The sequence below is a fragment of the Numenius arquata genome, chromosome 6 (assembly GCF_964106895.1).
Source record: "Numenius arquata chromosome 6, bNumArq3.hap1.1, whole genome shotgun sequence".
Lineage (NCBI taxonomy): Eukaryota > Metazoa > Chordata > Aves > Charadriiformes > Scolopacidae > Numenius > Numenius arquata.
In genome coordinates this window covers 53,562,588-53,582,305 of record NC_133581.1, presented here as the reverse complement: position 1 = coordinate 53,582,305, position 19,718 = coordinate 53,562,588, and the positions used below count along the sequence as shown (strand labels likewise).

The 19,718-nt window shown below is 35.6% G+C and overlaps 1 protein-coding gene across 2 annotated transcripts in view; it reads left to right on the top strand.

Moving 5' to 3' along the window:
* Positions 1-19,718, top strand: part of STRN3 (striatin 3) — a 66,079-nt gene that overhangs the window by 5,159 nt on the left and 41,202 nt on the right. For both annotated transcript variants that reach the window (XM_074150020.1, XM_074150018.1), the window contains exon 2: positions 14,910-15,013. In XM_074150020.1, coding sequence (XP_074006121.1) covers positions 14,910-15,013 — 104 coding nt within the window. The remainder of the gene's footprint in view (positions 1-14,909; positions 15,014-19,718) is intronic.

The window sequence follows — 19,718 nt, the reverse complement described above, 5'->3', positions numbered from 1 at the left end:
TGCAGTTTTGATACTTAAATAAAAAATCCTGATTGATATCAGGGGTATTAATTGTGATAAAATGTGCAAAGATTCCAGGTAGGAAATGCAGATGCTGCAGTTGCGAAATGCACAGTGTATTTTAACCACGTGCATTGTTTATCGATTGCATTCTAGATGAAGTTGGAAAATATGCATAATTGATAAACTGCTATTTCATTTGGTCTTACAGGTGTATCTGAGTATTTATACTGAAATTAAGCTTAACTAACTTCTAAAGCAGTCCTTAAGAAAACAAAAGATACTTAACAAATACTGATGGAAAATAAAATAAAGTGGGTTGTAAAAAGTTGATCAACATTTGTATTTGTGATACTTGTAAATGCCGTAAGGTGTGTGGGTAATACATGCATCTGAAATGTCTAACTTCTGTTTGTGCAAGCTGTTAAGGTGCTTGCTGTGGCAAGGGTGCAGAAATACCTCTTTGGACAAATAAATGTTTCATTCACATATTTGAGTATTTAATACCTTTGTTTTATAATGAAACTTTTCCTCAGTGTAAAATAGCATACGTATTGAAATTAAAAACCAGAAACTTCTGTTCGTTAATCATTTTCCTAAGCTAGTGGTGAAAATAGCTACGTATTTTGTGGAGTTAAGTCCCTCTTGCAATTTAAAGCACTGAATTGAGAGTTCTGTGTATTTTGGATAGAGGGCAATTAGACGCAATCAAGGGTTTCCCTACTGTGGCTTTCCATAAGCTGTTTAGTCAACTGTGTGAGAGGCAGATAGCCTCCGGTAGAACTTTACGTGCCTGTTTACTCAAGGTTGAAAGTCTGTTCTTCTGTGTGTGGATGGGTAAATCCTGCCTTCCTCATAGGCTTCTTGGCAAGACTTCCAAATTGAAAATGTGCAGAGCTGTTTCCTTTCTGTGGATGAATAACCTATACAGAGAAGACCTGATTGTAAATTAAAAGGCGGCTGCTGTATAGCAGAGTTTATCCTAAAAGATCTGCACACAAATTTGAAGTAAGGAGATTTCTTGACATAGTTCAAGGTAAATAGAAATAAGGAGATTTTCTCCTGTGAAAAGAAGGTAGGTACACCGTTAATATTTCATTTCTTTCCCTGTAGAGTCGAGATACTCTTTGTGGCTCTAAAGGATTAGTGTTCATCAGAAAAAAACACAGTGTTTTCACTTTTCTGTTTATGCCCCATTCTTCCAATTTTATTTTTTAAACAGTTGATTTAGATCTTTAACATTTCTATAGATTTTTCTTGCAGTACTCACCTTATAGAGGCAAGACATGGTAAGAGTGTAGGATGTTGAGTTACATAAAGATCCATGTAGAAATTGAACAGGAAATACCTGGATAGCTATGAGGTCTATGTACAGGAAGGTATTGATCAGTATAGTAGTTGTGTAATTTTTTCTGGAATATAGCTCCTAAATAATTCCCTGCTGTCAGCACTTGGGGTAGAAGTGTTTTTACTGTGTAATAATTGTTCTTTCATAAATAACTATTTGGAATAAAATCACTCTTACTTAAAAGCAGTGCACAGAACTGTTATTTCGTAACAGTTACTTTGGTGAGGTTTTCTTTTAGAAGACATAGCCTAGAAGTGTGTTATATAACATTTCTTGGTGAAGAATTAACTTCTTTTACTTTTTTTTATTTAAACACTGGACATGTATTTTATTTCTTAGTTTCATTGCCATCACTCCTGTGCATATTTACTGGCTCTTTGAGGAGTCTCACTTTGTGGGGAATTTTTTTGGGGCGTGTGTAGTAGTAGTTATATTTTCTTTCACAATGACAGTAGGTTTTGAGATAGTGGTGGGTGTCCTTCATCTGTTTGTCATTTAAGAAGTTGGGAGAAAGTGATAATGAACTCTTTTTCCAAATTGATGAAGAGAGTGGCTGGGGAGATTGGATCCTCCACTGATTTAACAAATCTTCAGGACAAATGTATGACCTGCAAGAGCTTTGTTTGCATATCTGATTGTTATTTTTTGTCACTCAGACTGTTCTTGAATTATCCTAAGCAATGGCTCAGTAGGACATTGAATTTAATGATATCTTCTGCCTTAATCTGTGCAACTCCAACAGGTATTAAGAGCTAATTATGAAGCTGGCTGTTCTTTAGGACCAGTCCTGAACCCACAGCATGAATTCAAGCAGTCTGTAGGTTTTTCTGCCACTATACGATTTTTATTAAAACGGCTGATTAGAGGTAACCTGCTGCTAGCAATTAAGGGTAAAAATACATTTTTCTGGGTTCAGAATAAATTCCAGTTAGTGTTACTGAGAGATGGAGTGTGTTCTTAGCCTTTTTAGGGTATTGTGCATGTTTATGTGTATATTTGCGTTGAAAAATCCTGCACGTGTTGGCTGTAACATTCTGAAAAACTGTGCTTCTCTGAATGCTGATTAGAATGATCCTGAAATAGGGAACGAACTTCAGAAATTCCAGATGTCTGAAGTTCTCTGATTATCTTTTAACTCAAAACTGTGGTTTCTTTCTATGTAAAATAATTTTTAATCTCAAAATACAATTTTCCAGGTGAATACTGTAGTCTTTTGCTTGATACTAAATTTACCAGCAGACAGCTTCACTACATTTGCTTGTATTTCAGATGCCATAGTATGTCAAAGTAGAAAATAAGGAGTGGTAACAAGCCAGATGAGTTTAACTCTTTAAAACACTTGGCGATTCAAGAGTTGTAAAACTAAAATTGTTTGCTTTCTTTGAGGATAAGGTGCTTTAACTCCCAGACCCCGGGGTGTGGAAACAGAATCCTGGGATACACCTTGAGACCCTGGGAAAGGAAAAGATCCTGCTTAGACAAACAGAACTCTCAGAAGTATTCAAGGAGACCGTGTAAACAAGTTTACAAGTTCTATAAAACCTACTCTGTTACATAGCTTTAGCGAGACTTACACAGTTGAATTGGTAGAAGGCAGGACAACTGACTGTGTTAACTCTCTGATAAAGTGGTATAAATTAGAGAGTGCTGACCCTACTCTCTGCTAGATTAACATTTAGAAGGTGCAAAATACCTATTCCTCATCAACTTTCTATGATGCCTTCCTTAAAACACTTTACATATTTGTATTTTTACTGTCTCCCCCCCACCCCCTTTTTCTTTTGTGACTTTTGTTTCAGTGGACTTGATTGTATTCAGTTTTGTTATTGTCAACTTTGCCATTGCCTTAATGAGGCAAAGCTCTTTAAGCTCTGTAATACTGTGTTCTTTTATGTATGTATAGATGGTTTCTTACATTCTAGTTCTGGCACTTCAGTAGTTTTTGCTTTCTTCTGTCTGTTCCTTGGGAATGTGTGTTACTGACCTGCAGCTGATGAACATTGACATGAGCGTTCATCACTAAAACAGTCTAGGTCAGTTTAGGTCACTGTGTTCACAGTCTGCTGCGGTTATACTTTCTCCTTCTATATTCCTAAATAATAAATAGATGTTCCTGGTTTTGGAAAGGAAGTGTGTGTTCTTGAGGATGTTTGCCATGCTGTGATTTTTCCTTTGCTTTCCACTCTAAAGTGATTGTAACAACCTGCCACACTACAAAGTGTACAACTGCACTCTGTTTTCTGCGCTCTTGTACTAAAACTACTAGTAATATAGAAAAAGAGAATGAGTTTAATATTCTAAGTTTTATTTAGTGTTCAGTGTCTAACAAAGCTCTAACTGTGGCACTTCATTATTAGCTGTAGAACTTAATGTTTTTTCATCTTAATGGAACAATGTGACAGTATAGTGATGCTGACAGTAAAAATATTTTTAATCCAGTCAAGTTCAAATACTGTGTTTTGGTGTTACCGTCAGTGTATAACTAGTCTTAATGGTTGTAGTGATGACTTTCTTGGAAAGAAAACTTTTTTACTAGCTTAGATGGGTTCCAAAAAACGCCCAGCGGTTTAAAAGACTGTATCTGAAACTTTCTAGATAGAAATAGGCCAAGGTGTGTAACTATTTTTTTTGTTTTAAAAGGTGTTAATTGCAAGGTTCATACATTTAGGAGAAATTTAGAAAATGTAGATGGTAGTGAGAGAATGAGAAACTGCGTCTGAGGATGAACTTGTGCTGAAATAAACATGCTGAGTTGCTTTCTCCAAGACTGCTATGAGTTTCTTGCTAAAAGAAATTCATAAAACCCCTAAATGATGTGTGGCTTTGTAAGTGGGAGCTATAAATATAGAAATTGGGAAGTGATTTCTGTCTTGTGATCTGTGCAGAACTGGCAAGGTCAACATTGCAATATAATGTCCCATTCTTTAGTAGTAATTCTGAAAATAATGCCAAAAGTTTTTAAAAAAAAAAAAAAACCACAACAATTTGAGGACTGGAAATACCATCTTGGAAGAGTAGTCCATTTAAAATTCAGTCTTGTTGGCTAATCAAAAGTCTGAGAGGTAGCCTTATTGGGTACCTCCATGGGTTTTTAGATGTATTCGGATGCTTTTTTAATTTAAAGTAGAAAGTTGTTTGCTTTAAGTGGTATGACACAGCAGACTGGAACTTCACCTTAAAAGAAAATTATCCCAATGAGGGGGTGTAGCTGGTGTGGCAGATATGTGTGAAGTTGGGTAACTGTTTTTTTGAGTGTTTTGTTTGCTTTGTTTTGTAGAACAGCCAAAGAATTAATCAGCCAAAAAGTTTAAGATGTACTGAAATAATTTTCGACGAAAAATTAGGAGTCCTTTTACAGGAAGACACAGAAGAAATATACATGGATTCAAAATAAGTCATCTCTTAGTTTTATCTATTGCTATTAAGTTTATATGTTCTTTCAATGCATTTTCTTAAGGCATCATACTTAAACGAAGAACTAATCCCTTGGAATAAGCTACTGAGGGACTAGGGGATTTCTTTTTTTCTGTTTTGTTTTGGTTTTTTTGTTTGTTTGTTTGTTGTTTGTGTGGTTTTGTTTTTAAATCCTAACTCAAACATTTGATTCAGTACGAAGGTAATTAAATGAAATGTGGTCTAAATGTCAGACTGCTTTAATTGATCTTGTTTTTTAAATTAATTTTATTTGTATCATTGTTGGTTTGAAAACACTTTCCTAGGTCCCTCACTCCAGTTATCCTGTTAGAGAAGGTTGAGGACTATTGTTTTCCTCCCTGAATACAGAGAATTTATAGATGTATTTTTAGCTGATTGCACTGCCCTTCTGTAAAACTTAAGTCTCCAGCACTTTGTCACACATGAATCTCTTCTATATGACTGAAAATAAAAAGTGCTATATATTGCCTGCTTTGGATAGAAAAAGCATATTCTCCAAATTAAATTCCAGTAAAATGTGTGTTTGTGTATAAGTACAGACAGCCACACAAATCACAAATGCATGGTTGCTTATTTTCAGTATCACTCCTTCAGCTTTGTGTTTTCTAATCCAGTTATGGAGAAAACTGCAGTAGTAAGCAGGAGTTTGGTCATGAGACTACTGTAGATTAATCTTGTGTATTCACAGTATTGAATGGCTCTCTTAAATGAAAAGGAAGCCAGTGCTATCTGTACTGTAATAGGTGAAATGGACTCAATGTTGCTAGTTTCTGCTAAGAAAGTCAATGACCTTTTTGTTTAATAACTAAAGTAGAGACCTAATCAGATTACCGATAGTCAGTACCGAAGTACAGGGTAGTAGTTTGCTTGTGGGTTGCTGAATATGCCTGTCCAGGGGTAGAAGCTGTTTTTGAAAAATTAAAAGCAGAAGAAAATGTACAAGAACCCTTGCAGTGTAAATTCTAAGACTCCCAATTGCAAAATAATCCTTTCTTTAAGAAGTTCTCTTACAGTTGCTCTGGTTGCACTGCACTTCAGCCTGTGTTTTGCAATCAGTTTGTGCTGTAAATTAGCACCATTACATAGTGTTGTATATAAATTGCAGACCTGTCTATAGCACCCTTGTATCTGTGTTTCAGTAATATACAGAGAAGATACAAGCATGTTCAACAGTTTATTTTGAATCTCTGATTATTGTGGTATGGGGTAAATATATACAAGAGTTTGGGTTTGGGCAGAAAAGTACTTCACAGACTTCAAAGTCGAGTGAAAATTTATTAGGGATTATTTTAACATTACTCTATATAGTACATTTTGTGAATGAACTGACATCTAAAATGTTGCTAGATGCTAAATGTCTTCAAAATACTTGCTGTACTGTGGTGTCACAGCTGTGATCATGAAGAGATTTCTCAAGTGGTTAAAGCTGGTGATGGGACTGTGGCTCGTCCACAGGCTTCTCTGTATCTATTTGCATTAGTTTGTCCAAACAGAAGATACTACTCTCAAGCTTTGATTGCCTTAAGCATTTGATACTGGAATAATATACAAAATGTTCCAAAATCGAAAGTTAACATAGGAGATACTATGTTCAGTCTTGTTAATTGAGGGAGGGAGCACTTAGCTGATATTTTTGGCAAGAGTTCAACTTTTGACGTTGGTGTTGCAATTGTGTTGAGGGTTTTTTCCAGCACAGACATTTGGAAAATGTCATGAATTGATTGACTTTAAAAATGCAAAACTTCAATGATTTCTTACCAAACAGGGGTCTAATAAGAATTTCTTTTCATCTGTGAAAAAAATATTAATTTTTGACTGCTGTATGTGACAATGTAGTGTTGAATCTGCAAAAACACGGGATATTTATGTCCTCTATTTATTTACAATATTTTGTGAAAGATTGTGTGACTTCATAAAAATAACTGATTTTTTTAGGTAGATGCTCAAGCTCTGCTGACTTTGATGTTCTTGCTACTGTGAATCTTGTGGCACAGATCTGCTATGTGGTTTGATAAAGAAACGCTGACTGGACATGGATGTAGGATGTATTTTGTCTTGAATTTTACTATTGATCAAACTATGTCTTTGCAGATTAAACTGCATAACTCCTGTTCTTGCACTTTTCTGTGGTCCCTTTGAAAGTGACCATATGTTGATACATAAAGCTATTAACACCCTCCATTAACTTTTTTTTCTGTAAAAGGCATATGAACACCAATATCCTTATTTTATTTATTGAAAAAACTGATGTGAAACGAATTAAAGTCCCATAGCAAGTCACTTAAGAAAATAGATGTAGGATTCTTAATATTATTCTATATAACTTGATCTTCAAGAAGTACGTACTTTCTTGAGGAAGGATACTAATGTTTTCAAACAGTCCTAATTCTAAAGAGAACTTAGTTTAATTTACATTTGTTTGCACAGCTTTCTTAAATTATTATGAGAAACATGACTGCCTCAGAGCCTTGGGAGCTTGTGTTCAAAAATGTTTCACAGATTATTCAACCTGCTAAAGGAATGCAGTTGAAATATGCTGTCCAAACTCTTCATAGAATAGTGTTTATAAGTGGTAAGAAATACTTTTGCTGCTTATGTTTTACTGGGCTATTTACTTGTCTTGAGTGATGGCATGCAATTTGATGTTTGAATGGAAAGATTGTAATTTCTCTGTAGAATTATATGGATAGTGGTGAAGATAGAATGACTTGGAGGTAAATTGAGTGAGTGTTTTTTGATGTCAAAATGAACATTTGTGTCTGATGAGGTGATCTAGTATCGTCAAGCATTCCTGTTAACTGTCAGTTGGTTAAAGAAATAATAATGGCTGTTTAATGGCTTTCAGCTAAAATTTGCTGGATCTTGGGTCTGCTTAGATTGCTGATATTCTTGATGACTTGAATGTCAGGTGCAAAGGAAAATGCAAATCTGCTAGGGGAGGAGTCTTTAATGATACTAAAATGAAATGCCTGCAGAAGTTGTAAGGTGCGTGGGGAAGAGGAGGGCTGGTATATAGGGACACTGTGGCATGGAGCATTTTAGTAGTTCTCTTACAGTATGCTGATAATAATGACCAGAATAGATTCACTTTTCCTGAAGTTAATGTAATCATTCAGTCTTAGAGAACAGAATCTTTTTCCAGGAAGATGACAGTTCTTTTAAAAATCCTGGCAGGAACTTACTTTTCTGAAGAGTTGCCTCTGGGACTGAAATGAAAATGAAAAACTTATAAATAGAACTACACTCAGTATATTTAAGTTTTTAACTGAAACAAAATTTTAGAAGCCTGTTGCATAAAGAACACTTGAGTACAAGAATGGTCAATGAATGATAAACTTCTAAGGCACTTATATCCAAAAAAATTGGTTTACTTTAGTTTCAATTCTTAGATATGTATGTTTTAGTCTCTGAGGAGAATGCTCTTTGCAACAGAGTTTGAATCCATCGTTTTTAGTGGCTTCTAACTTTTCTTGGACTTTTAGTCTCAATTGACCTTTTTTTTCCCTGCTGTTGGCTTCTCTGTACTGGGTAGGAGACTATGGACAGTTAATTGGTTTACTTCACTACCACACCATGAAACTTAGAGGGTGTTAGTCTTGAAAAACACATCCGTGAGTTGTGTAAGTTTTGTAACTCTAGTATTCCTAAATACTGTATTGGTTAGGAGAGTGGCTATACAAATCCTAGCACAAGAAAAAATAATTCTATAAAAAAATTCTAGTGAGGAATAGTGACAGAATGAAGGCAGTACCACTATAGTTCTAGATAACTGACTGATACGTGAATTGGGTAAGCTAGCAAAGAAGCAGTGGTAGCAGGTGGGAAAAATACTTAAATCTCTGAAAGTTGTACCAGTAGGGTAGAAGGCTGGATTTTCTGTAAGATGTTCAAAGAAGCTGGTGAAACTTAGCAGTACTTGGGCCTGTAGTGAAAAGAAGCAAACTTTTGAATCTGAATGACTGGAGGCGATATGGTGGCGCTGGAAAACAGGAAGGACAGATTGAGGGAAGGAGAGAGTTCTGCAAGGTTGGTCTTTGCCATACCCATTGCAGGACTGAAGGTGACTTAGGGATGAGTAAATTCTCTTGTATCTGTCAGTTGTGTCATTAACCTGCGAGATTGCTCCTTAGAGCTAGCTGGGTTTCTTGTGTCCACCACTCCTGTGGGACAGTTACTCAAGGATGTCACTTTTCTAGTGGTTGCATTTGAGAAGCAATCAGAAAGTGATCAGATGAGTCTTTGAAAAAAGATATCAGTTGAGGAGCAAGAAATCATCATCAGCACAAGTGGAAAAAGTCTATAAAAAGGGAACCTTTAGGAAACACGCTTAATGCTTTCACGTGCCTGATGGTTTAGGTGTTTGGAATGAGATAACGTTTCAGACTGTTGAAAACTGAAGGTGAAGACTTCTCTTACATTTGGTTTCCCTTTTGTGAATGGGAACTAGAACATTAATAGCTACACACATGTGTCCATTCTTAAATTACTGTTATGGGTCAAATCTTCCATCTCCCCAGTACTTCCTGGTTTCCAAAATAGTGTTCTGCTTCATCTTCGGCATAATAAGCTTCAAAAACTGAAGATTATGTTAGTCTTTTTGTGTGATAATAATCTTGTAATTAAAACAAAATGTTTAAAAAAAAAAATATCTTACAGTTGTTTTGTGATATGCCCTAGCAGGATAAGCACACACTTACGCACTGGATATGTATATTCAAGCTGCTTCAGTGTATTGTATTTCTTTCAAAAACACTGCAGGCCTTTCCTTCCTTCCTTCTAGAAGTCTGAATGGACTTCATAAAAACAAGACACAAGCATCACATTGCAGCTGGCATTGCTTTACATATAGTTGAATTTTTTCAAAATGCACTTCTAGGGACTGAGAGTTAATGTTTACAACTGTAATGGAAAGAAAGTATACTCATTTACTGAGTGTGTTCCTGTATTGGTAAATCCATTACAACTTGATTGTTTGACTTGTACAGGAAAGTGTTAGTGTTTCAACAGCATAAGATAAGCCCTTTGATCACTTATGTGCTTTACTGTTCAGGTTTCCTGCCTCTCTTTCCCTTTGATGTGTTTTGCTAGGTTTGAGATGTTGGACAAATATTTCAAATACTGCATATCAGGATTTATTAACAAAATAAGGTTATGAAATCCTATATGTAGTTATTATATAAACTTTAGGTTGCATATGCAATTCTACCTGTCTCAAATGCTGTAATAACTTCCCTCCTTTTGTCCTCAATGGCTAAGAGAAATATGATTGATCAACATAAAGATTGTCTTTAAATCAAGCTTTTCTGTGCAGTTGAGACAATAAAATGCAGTTGTAGTATGAAGGCCGCTATTATGGGTAATGCTGTATGAAATGTAGAGCAGTAATTCTTAAGTTTTAGGACATTTCAAGCTTCTTTAAAAAGAAAGGGGAAAAAATTACTAATTTTCTTCCCAGAAAACATTTTTTCTTTAAATTTTGGTTTATCAACTTCTATGTGAAATGCAGCTTTTTAAATTATTTAAAGTTATGTGGAAGTTCTCTAGTAAACTGCTTCAAATCTTCTGTTACACTTTGATCAAGCAGTGTAATTGCCTGCTAGAGATGTGGAGTGTCAGTATAATCAGTGGTTTACTTATTCCTACCGCTCCAGGAAAACTTCAGTTTCTTTGAAATCTTGGAGTTTGTTGGGTGAAAGACTACTGCCTGGTTTGCACATGGTCAGTCTTCCTATTTAAAAGATTAAAACCCTTCCAATTACAGATGTAGTGCATGTATGTCTGAAATGCAACACACCATTAAAACAATATTAAGTTTACAAAGTCTAGAATATTAGATGTTAGAATTTTAATTTGTCCCCTTTATGTGTGCGTTCTGTAGTTATTTAACCTCGGACAATTATTTTTTGTGGGGTCTATACTATTCAAGTAGTTGCTCAGTAATTCTTTCTGTCTTTGTATTCTATCTTGCCTCGTTTCAGGCATTATTTCATGCATCCTTGCACAAATACAAAGTACTTGTCACTCTGGCTGCTTCTCAGAGTTCCCCGAATTCACTTTCGTAACAGAACTGGGCAAGTTCATGTGGTGGTATTCTTGTTTACAGCTGAGGGCCAAGGTGTAGAGGGAGCCCAAAGTGTCACTGTCACTGAATTTTGTAGAAATATTGTGGATCTCAGAGATCCATGAAAATACTAGAAATATGAAAGTGGACAGGCTGCCCTGGAAAAGAGACTCCGGGTTGAGCTTGTTTGAAGAATCTGAAGCATAGCCCTATCTGTGGGGAAAAATATTCTAACAGAATCTGTACACAACTGAATTCAGCTGGATTTTTTGAAGCCATGGGAGGCCATATTTTTGCTTACAGAACTAGTGTTTTATACATGTTCTGTGAAATAACATGTTTTCTCCCTCTTAAGAAATGCTCTTGCTAATACACTTCAAAAACACTTTGATTGAATTTGTAATCAAAAAGAGTTAGGGCTTGTCTCTTATTTGACTTTCATAGTCTCTCTACTCTTATTTTCGCAGCTGTAGTGCCCTGAACGTGCAGGTTATGGTATCGTGGTCCGTTTAGGCTGATCTAAGACCATCTTGTCACCAAAAGGAACTGTTACTTCGGTATCCTGTTTGCATCCCTTGTGCCAGCCTAAGTACTCCCATGGCTATACAGAGTAGGATCAGGAAACTGATGTAATTCAGAACTGAGTAAAAAATAAATAGAATGATTTCCTCAGTAGACCTAACGCGTGGCAGCAGAAGCAGCTAAGTCAGCACAGTAGAAGGAACAGAAATGTGAGGACGAGGAGGATTGCTCCTCTTAGTGTCAGCCTGGGAACTTACAAATTGGTTTAAGACAATGGAAAGCATTCTGTCATAACTGGGAGGGAGGGAAGGTGAGTACCGAATTGTTCTGTGCCAGTTTGTTTCCCAATTTTAGTGCCAGTGAATTTTTTAGCAATGTGTAGATATAAATCATATTGAATCTAGCTCTCCCAAGAATTGTTTCAAAGGAAAGGAATATCTGAGGTAGAGGAAGTTATATTACATAGAGCGCATTTCTTAAGCGTTTGTGCGTGGAACCTAAGTTAGTGCAACAGCCCTGAGGGAGACTGATCTCTGTACTTTATCTGTTTTTTTTTTTACTGAACCTGAGATTTACGGCTTTCAAAAAAGTCTATGTTGGGGAACTGTGTGTTAATTCTTAGGGCTCATAGTCTTGCAATACATCAAGTGGTAGTTTTGACACCTCACATTGCTCAGTTCAAGACTTAAGGAAGCACGTTGATTAATGTAATTTATACAGCAAATCTGCAGTGATCTTATTCTTGTTTTTGTGTTGAGGGTCTTGATGACTAAGTGTTCCAAAAGTCTGAGTTGATTTTCCATATTTCTAAAGATCAAGCTCTTAACTTCTGTTAGGTTTTAGCCATGTGATGGTTACAATGGAGAAAAAAAAAAAAAATCCCTCAAATCAGTTATATTTGTATACAAGCAATTACAGAAAGTGATGCTAAAAGAAGTAAAAAATGTCAAAAACCCAATTACAAAGTGTGTTCCTGGGTGACAACATTTCTGTTCAACCTTTTGGACCCTGTTAAGATTGTTATAAATACCGTTGCATATAAAAGATTTTTTGAGGGCTTTTTTTGTGGGGTGGATTTTTGGGTTTTGCTTGTTTGGGTTTTTTTATAACGTTTTTTCTGTAGTACATTGATTCTCAAAATCACATAGCTCATTAAACTGTCTGGTTGAAAAGTATGAAAAGAGATCTAGGCAATACCTAGTAAATACGGAGACTTGATTCTGCTTGGCTGAGTACTCCAGAAGTATTTCCAGAGAAAGGAAAATACTTTGGCCGCAAGCATTTGTGAGGCAGATGCCTCCCTCTGTGTATTATTTTCCTCTCCGTTATCAGCAAACTGAGGATGAAATAAGGCCCAAGACTTGTCTAATAGTTATAAAAGGGTGCTGGCAAATGAGAGACGACTAATAGAAGGGGAGAGAGCCATCACTTACAGAAAACCTGAGTTTTGGAAAGAGATTAGAAGTGCTTTCGAGTCAAAGAGCATAAGAACTCTCATAGCCCTCCTTAGATGATAATTATAGAGGTATTTCGTTCTGGTTTTATTTCTGTAAAAAGAGTCTGTGTGTGTGCAGTAGCTTCCAAATATTTGAAGTACGGTATTGCACATATATGTGTGTAACATACTACTTTTTTTAAAAAAACCCTACTTTTATAATTATTTTATGTGTACTCTTATATTTATGTGGAAGGACACCGTTTTACTTTAAAGCTTTTGTTGCCTTATCCTTGACTAGCGAAAACTGAGATTACAAGTTGGGCTTGTGAAATTATCTGGGCGTTTGCTGCCTTAGATACTAGAGGATTGCAAATTATGTATAATTGTAGTTTTCTCCAGAAGGCTGTTAACTTTCTATTGGATTAGAATCTTACAGTATTTTTTAGAATCTTAGCAACGTAATTGCAGTTCAGTATAGTTGTTGGGTTTGTTCAGCATCCCCTTTCATCGGGAGCCCGCTGTTTAAAATAGCTGATTCTGTATCTTTTTTTCTACCTATAATCTTGAAATGTGTGTGCAATCATTCAAAGTCTTTATTAATCATGCACTGCTTGGTGCATTACTTTCTCGCTAAGTGGCAGTGGTTAGTTGAGAGTGCTTTCATAGCAGACTTTTAACTGAAATACTCATAACTGCCTTGTTCTCACTAGGTTTTAAATTTTAATTGGTTAAATCATTAGTTTGTTAATGCAAGGTAAAAGAACACGTTTTATTGGTTTACCATTGAGCGTAAGGGATGATGTGGGAAGTTTCATGTGGTGATATCGCTTAGTCTTGAGAAAGGAGCAATGCAAGAATACTATCCTCCTGGTTAGATTGTTACAGGCTCTAAACACTGAGAGTAATGAAAATGTACAACCACTCCCTTTAAAAAAATCTTCAAGGATAGATTAGGTGCTGATTATAACTCTGCTTCTTTCGGTTTTTTTTTTTTTTTTTTAATTGTGCCTCCTTTAATAATGAAAATGTGGTGTTGATCTTAAGCTCTGTTGTAGAGCAATGTGGTCCCAACTTTACTCTTTTTTTTTTTTTTTGTAATCCTTCTTCCAAGAAAATTTTGTATTGAATCTTGTCTTGAATTAGCTGCCCAATGACTTCAGTCAATTTAAAGTCATAATGAGGACAGGTGAGTTTGTGGCTTTCTGTAATGATGGCCAATCCAGTAATATCATTAACTGTTTAAATTTTGTATTCACATCTTCAAATTCCCTTGTCTTCCCTAGGATTTTGGCTTGCAAAAGACAAAATATAAGCCCATTCATTTTGTAGTGAAGAGGCTACTTTTTTTCTGAATGAACTTAATACCTTTATTTTTCAACTACTTTCAAGTTTTCCACTAGACCTTTTGTACTAGTGGAACATACAAGCAATCTAGTAGGTTAGCAGGCAAGTAGGAGGCTTCATTGCTTCTTTGTCAGTTAGGTGGCTAGTATGATTGCTGCTTTCTTTTAAAAAAAAAAAAAAGGCATTATTTTTATCCATATAGCACATATCTCCTGTGATATCCTAACCTTTAGCTGGTTTTAGTAGTAAGTAAAATGCGAATCCGTGAAATATAGTTCTTTCCTATATAACAGATTTGTAAATTCTGTAATTAAATTCATGTATCCATTTATTAATCTGTTCAATAAACTGGCATTGAAAACTGCTTAAAAGTATGCTGTGTACCTATTTTAATTAGGCTTTGGGTTAAGAAGAAAATCTTTAATACAGTTTATGCTAACAATACCATAAGGACAAAAATGTGTGCATACATTGAAGTGTCCCATATGATTGCTCTTTGTGCCTTCCTTTAGAGTTACTATACTAACTTTTAATACCTTTATTTAAAGACAAAACCTCCGAGATTTATGAACAGAAAATAATACTCAGTCTCTAGAGCAGAACTATTTTTGTTGTTAATGACTGACTGAAGTGATTAATGCAAAACAGTTCCTTTTTTTTTTTTTTTGTTTCTTCTGAGCCAGAATTCATTGCTTTGTTTTGGGAACTTGGGAACAGAATGGAATAAAATCTATTATCTTTCTTTTTTTGTGTGTTTTCAGGCTCGGATAGCGTTTTTACAAGGGGAAAGAAAGGGTCAAGAAAATTTGAAGAAAGATTTAGTAAGAAGAATAAAAATGTTAGAATATGCATTAAAACAAGAAAGGTAGGTATACAAATTCTTGAACTTTTATTTGACCTGGAAGACTTTACAGACTAAAAGGATTTCCATCATGTTATGTAAACTGTCTTTACTAGGTGATTATACGGTTTATGTAAACTGGCTTTATGGTTGGTCATCTTTACACTATGTTTTCTGATGAATTGAGTGTCTTCTAAAATAAAAAGTTGCATAATTTTCAAATTGTTTGGACTCGTGTCTTAGAAAATTAAAATTGGACAGCTTTTCTGAGTTAGAGTGATGGTATACTAAGTAAGAATAAATGTTCTAAAAACATACCTTATTACATACCTTTACTGTTCTTCAGTAGTATTAAACTTGAAAGGATGAAAAATATTGTTCTTTTGATTCCCTACTGCTATTTTGTATGTGTTAAATGATGAAAACTGTATTTTGTGGCAGAACAGAATCCTTTAACAGTTAGTATTACATTTTGAAGTATATATATTGTTTTTTCATGTGGTAGATGCTAGAATTTCTGGTCTTAGCCAGTGCATTTTCTGTAGCATTAATTCAATGCTTTAAAAATTAAAATTCCATTCAGTCCATGCGGGCTGATGTCATTCAGACCTACACACTCTTCTGTTGCCTGGATATTTCATTTCACCAAAATTAGTAGTTAATTTTTCAAAAACATTAGGAAAATAATCTTGTCACGTGCCTATACTTTCTGTAGTGGACTCAATTCTTACATTTAATTTTATATTGCTCTTTAAAAAGTAGCTGAATCCAACAGTGTAAACATCTTGAGACAACAAAATAGGTAGCCTTTATTTGTTTATTTTGATTTGAAGGGAACATTCCTGCCAGAGTAAACTTAAAATTTTGTAGCAAAGTGACATGAGGCTTCAACTGGACATTTTTAAGTTAGTTGTCCAAGAGTAAGTATGTCTAAATGTATTTTACATTATGAATTAGTACTATGAGTAAGTGACTAGCACAGAAATAACTTTGATTAGTTTGGTATTAAAAACTAATGTTTTTTGGCAAGGATTGCTACATACCTCTGTGTGATGTGTCCAGTACAAAGGAAGCAGCGTGCGCTCATACAGAAAGCTGTATCAGCACATCATGTGTTTTCTGGTGAAGAATAGGCAGAAAGGATCTATTTCTTCATTCAGCCCTGTCCTCAAAATGGAAAGTAACTCAAGGTTTCCAGCCAGTGTAAGACTAGAAGTTACATTTTGGTTGTTTTGGCAATGATAAACTCTGTGCCACTCGTAGAGACTTTCTGCAAAGGCAAGACTTCCTCACACCATAAGGCTGTGAGGCTTGCCTACTTACTGAGATAAATCAGAGGCAGTTAATTACAGCTGGAGTGTGAAGACATCATATAACAGAATGCAGAATTTGAAGGTGAATGGCACTGGTGAAACCTTGTTCCTGCTCTCCCCTGAAATGCTGCCTTTGTAGTTCAACTTCCCATGGAATTCCAGAATTCATCTAATGGGCAAGAAACTTGTAATCATCTGTACAACAGAAGCAGAAGAGCAGAAACATACGGTTTGCTTCAGTCCTTGCAGCTAGTGGGTACAAGCCAACTGCGTACTTTTCAAGAGGAAGATCCTTGCTTAAGTCCTAGCCAGAATTGTCATGAAGGTTTCTAAAACCAGGAACTGAAACTCTGGGGTTGATTGGTGAATGTGTGGGAGGCAACGAGGAAGCTTTCTGGGGTTGGTTTTTTTTTTGTTGGTGGTTTTTTCTACAAATGCCCACTAGTTTGAGGGGATCTAATTGCGAAAGTGTGATGGATTGAGTAAGGAAAGCAGGCAGGTGCTGACTTGTCAGTAAATCATCCAAGAATGATAGTGTGTCAGTTTCTTGGTTGTTGCACTGAATGAAAAGTTCAGGATAATATATACTATTTTTTGCCATTGTTCCTCTGAGTGAAGAATCACAACTAATGAAAGAAATCAATCCCAAAGCAAAATAAATTCTGAGAATTTCAGATCTGAAAACTGTTGACAGCAATTTTCAGTGTTGCACCTGATTCCCTCTTGTCCCCTTTCTCTTCCTCTTGTTGCTAACTCCCTGAGGCAGTCCAAAAGTTTCATGTGGTGAAATATCAGATTCTTGGAGTCAGAAACAAACTCATTCAGACAATGATGACTGTTGTGATTTCTCAGGAAAAGGTTATGAAATGGGGCATCAGTGTGAAGATAAAATGCAGTAGTATTTACAAAATAATTGATATTTCACGCATCTATCTCTAAGTAGATGTGCAACAGGTGTGAAAATGTTTTAGAGAAGTAAAATGTTTATTATTTTAATGTCCTTAAATATTTTGATAGTTCTGTATGAATTTTATTAAATAAATGTTAGGCCTTAAGTAGTTATATGTGTGGGATTTTTTGTGGTAGCTAGTGGATATTCCTTTATGGTGATTTGCAGACCCAGCTAGACTTCGTCTCTTGGGTACTCTGAGCCACTCCACTCCAAGCTTCATTAGCATAGTGCTGGTCTTAAGTTAATAAGGCTTGCAGAGATCATAAAACTATGGGTATATTTTGACTTCGTGGGGTTTGGACTGGAGCTGGTTTGTATCCTTGCAACTGAGTAGCAGGATTCAGCAGTTAAATAGCAGTAAGCAGTTAAATCAGCTTCAGGCATTGCTTCTGCTCATCTTTTTCACTCATGGAAACCCAGCCTTAGAAGAACAGCAACTCAGTACTCTGAAGGGTTCAAAACGTGCCTTTTGTGGAATTCAGTCACTGTGTGATGTGAGGGACTAATGTCACTGACTTATCAACAACAGCGTAGCTTGTTAGTGATTTTTAAGATGTGTAATAATTACCCTTGTTTATGTGACAATACAGAGAGGAATACATGTGTAAATACGTAGTTTATTGGGATTTAATATTAATTTCTTACTGTAAAATTGAGCATCAGATGTGATGTGAAAGATATAACTGATCTCATTACATGAAACAGTATTTTGACTTATTTGTGGTGGGTAGTCATTGATATAATTTTAGATCAGATACATCATTATTTTCTATAATGGTAAATTAAAGCAGAATTTTAATTAGTGTTTTGAAATTGTAGCTATAAAATGGAACAACTGCTCCTAAATAGTATTTACCACAACTCTAAATTGAACAAATTTAGGTTGGCTTTTCAAATACAGTGCTTTATTGGCTTCACTTCCAAGTTGAGCAAAAACATTTTGTCAGCTTTATTTAACTTCAAAATTTCCTAATTATTTTCATTTTGATTGGTGGTTTGTTTTTACCACCAAATGTACAGTACTTTATAGGGCATATAAATCATAGCATGTACACTTTATCTGCAAAAGTTGGTGGAACCCTACCCTATTACAATGTGGAACTAAGCTTTGTCTCTCAGTTTAAAGACAGCATCTAGGGTAGAGAGGCTTACTAGTGCATGGTTGAAATATGAACATATTCACAAATAATTAAAAAAATATGATTCTATGTAATCAACAGGTTCAGGTTACACAAATACCTTGCCTTCAGGAGCCTTACAGTCTTTAGTTCCAACGTAATTGCTATGAAATGCAGGATTTTGTCTTACTATAAAGGGTCAATAGTGCCATCTACTGATAGTTTGTTAATGGGTCTGTTCCTAATTGCAACTTTAGCAGAAACTTCTGTAATTTAGAAGAAAATCTTCTATACCACTAAGTATATCAGGCAGAATTTGAGATTAATTTATACCTCCAGTATGGAAAAACTTGCAGCAGTGGCTCATTTGAGATGAAGATTTGTTGGAAATCCTTGGTTTTGTCCAGCATGTGTTCCATTATCTACCTTTTTTTGAGAAGCTTCATATTTGAGAGTAGTCTTCAAAATTGATGGGAGCTAGATATGGTTCAGTTACACTGAAAACTTTGGTCACTCTTCAGTTTAGAATTATTAAACCAGCTGTATTTTATAGAGTCTTTTTAAAAATATGGCTTCTAACTTTTTAACAGATCTTTCACCTTGGCTCTACTGCAGAACATCTAGAGCAGTTTTCCCTGAGATTTTGAGTTTTTTGCAGAGGATCTATGATGCAAAAGGTAAACTGTGAAAGGTCTAGGACAAAAGTTAGAGAATTCCAGGACGTGGGTGTAGGTAGTTCATGTGATATCCTGGAGGTAAAGGAAGCTGTAGACATTTTGATTGGCAATTTAGGCACAGAATAAGACTTGGAAGGCTTACGCATACTTACATGGAAATAGTTTCACCAAGACTGATTTTTTTAAAACAAGTGATGGAGAAGGAGAGGTTAGAGGATCAGAGATGAGGAGATGGGAAGGAGCAAGGCATGTTTGCATAGGTGGACTGAGTAGGAATTGGAAGCCAAGCCACCAGTCAATGAAGAAGAGAAAATTAGTGAGAGAATACATGTGAGGGGATCTAACACTCTAACATGGTTCTGCAGAGGGAAGAATCTCTATCATAAGCAAAGACAGAGCAGGGGAGAAATTGAAGCAGAAATTGAAGGTGACAAATAGGCAGGAATCCCAAATGTGAGGCTCATTCATCATAGTGTGATTGGCTGGATATGACAGTGCTACAACTGAAAAAATGATCTCAGCTAAATAGTTGAACCTATTGGTTTTTGAAGGTTTTCTTAGTAGCTAAGTATCTAACACATGAAAAAAGCCCCATTCTTGGAGAACATACTAAACTCTCATCTGTAAGTTATTTGATAATTGTGAGTAATTATAAGAAGGTTATCCTAA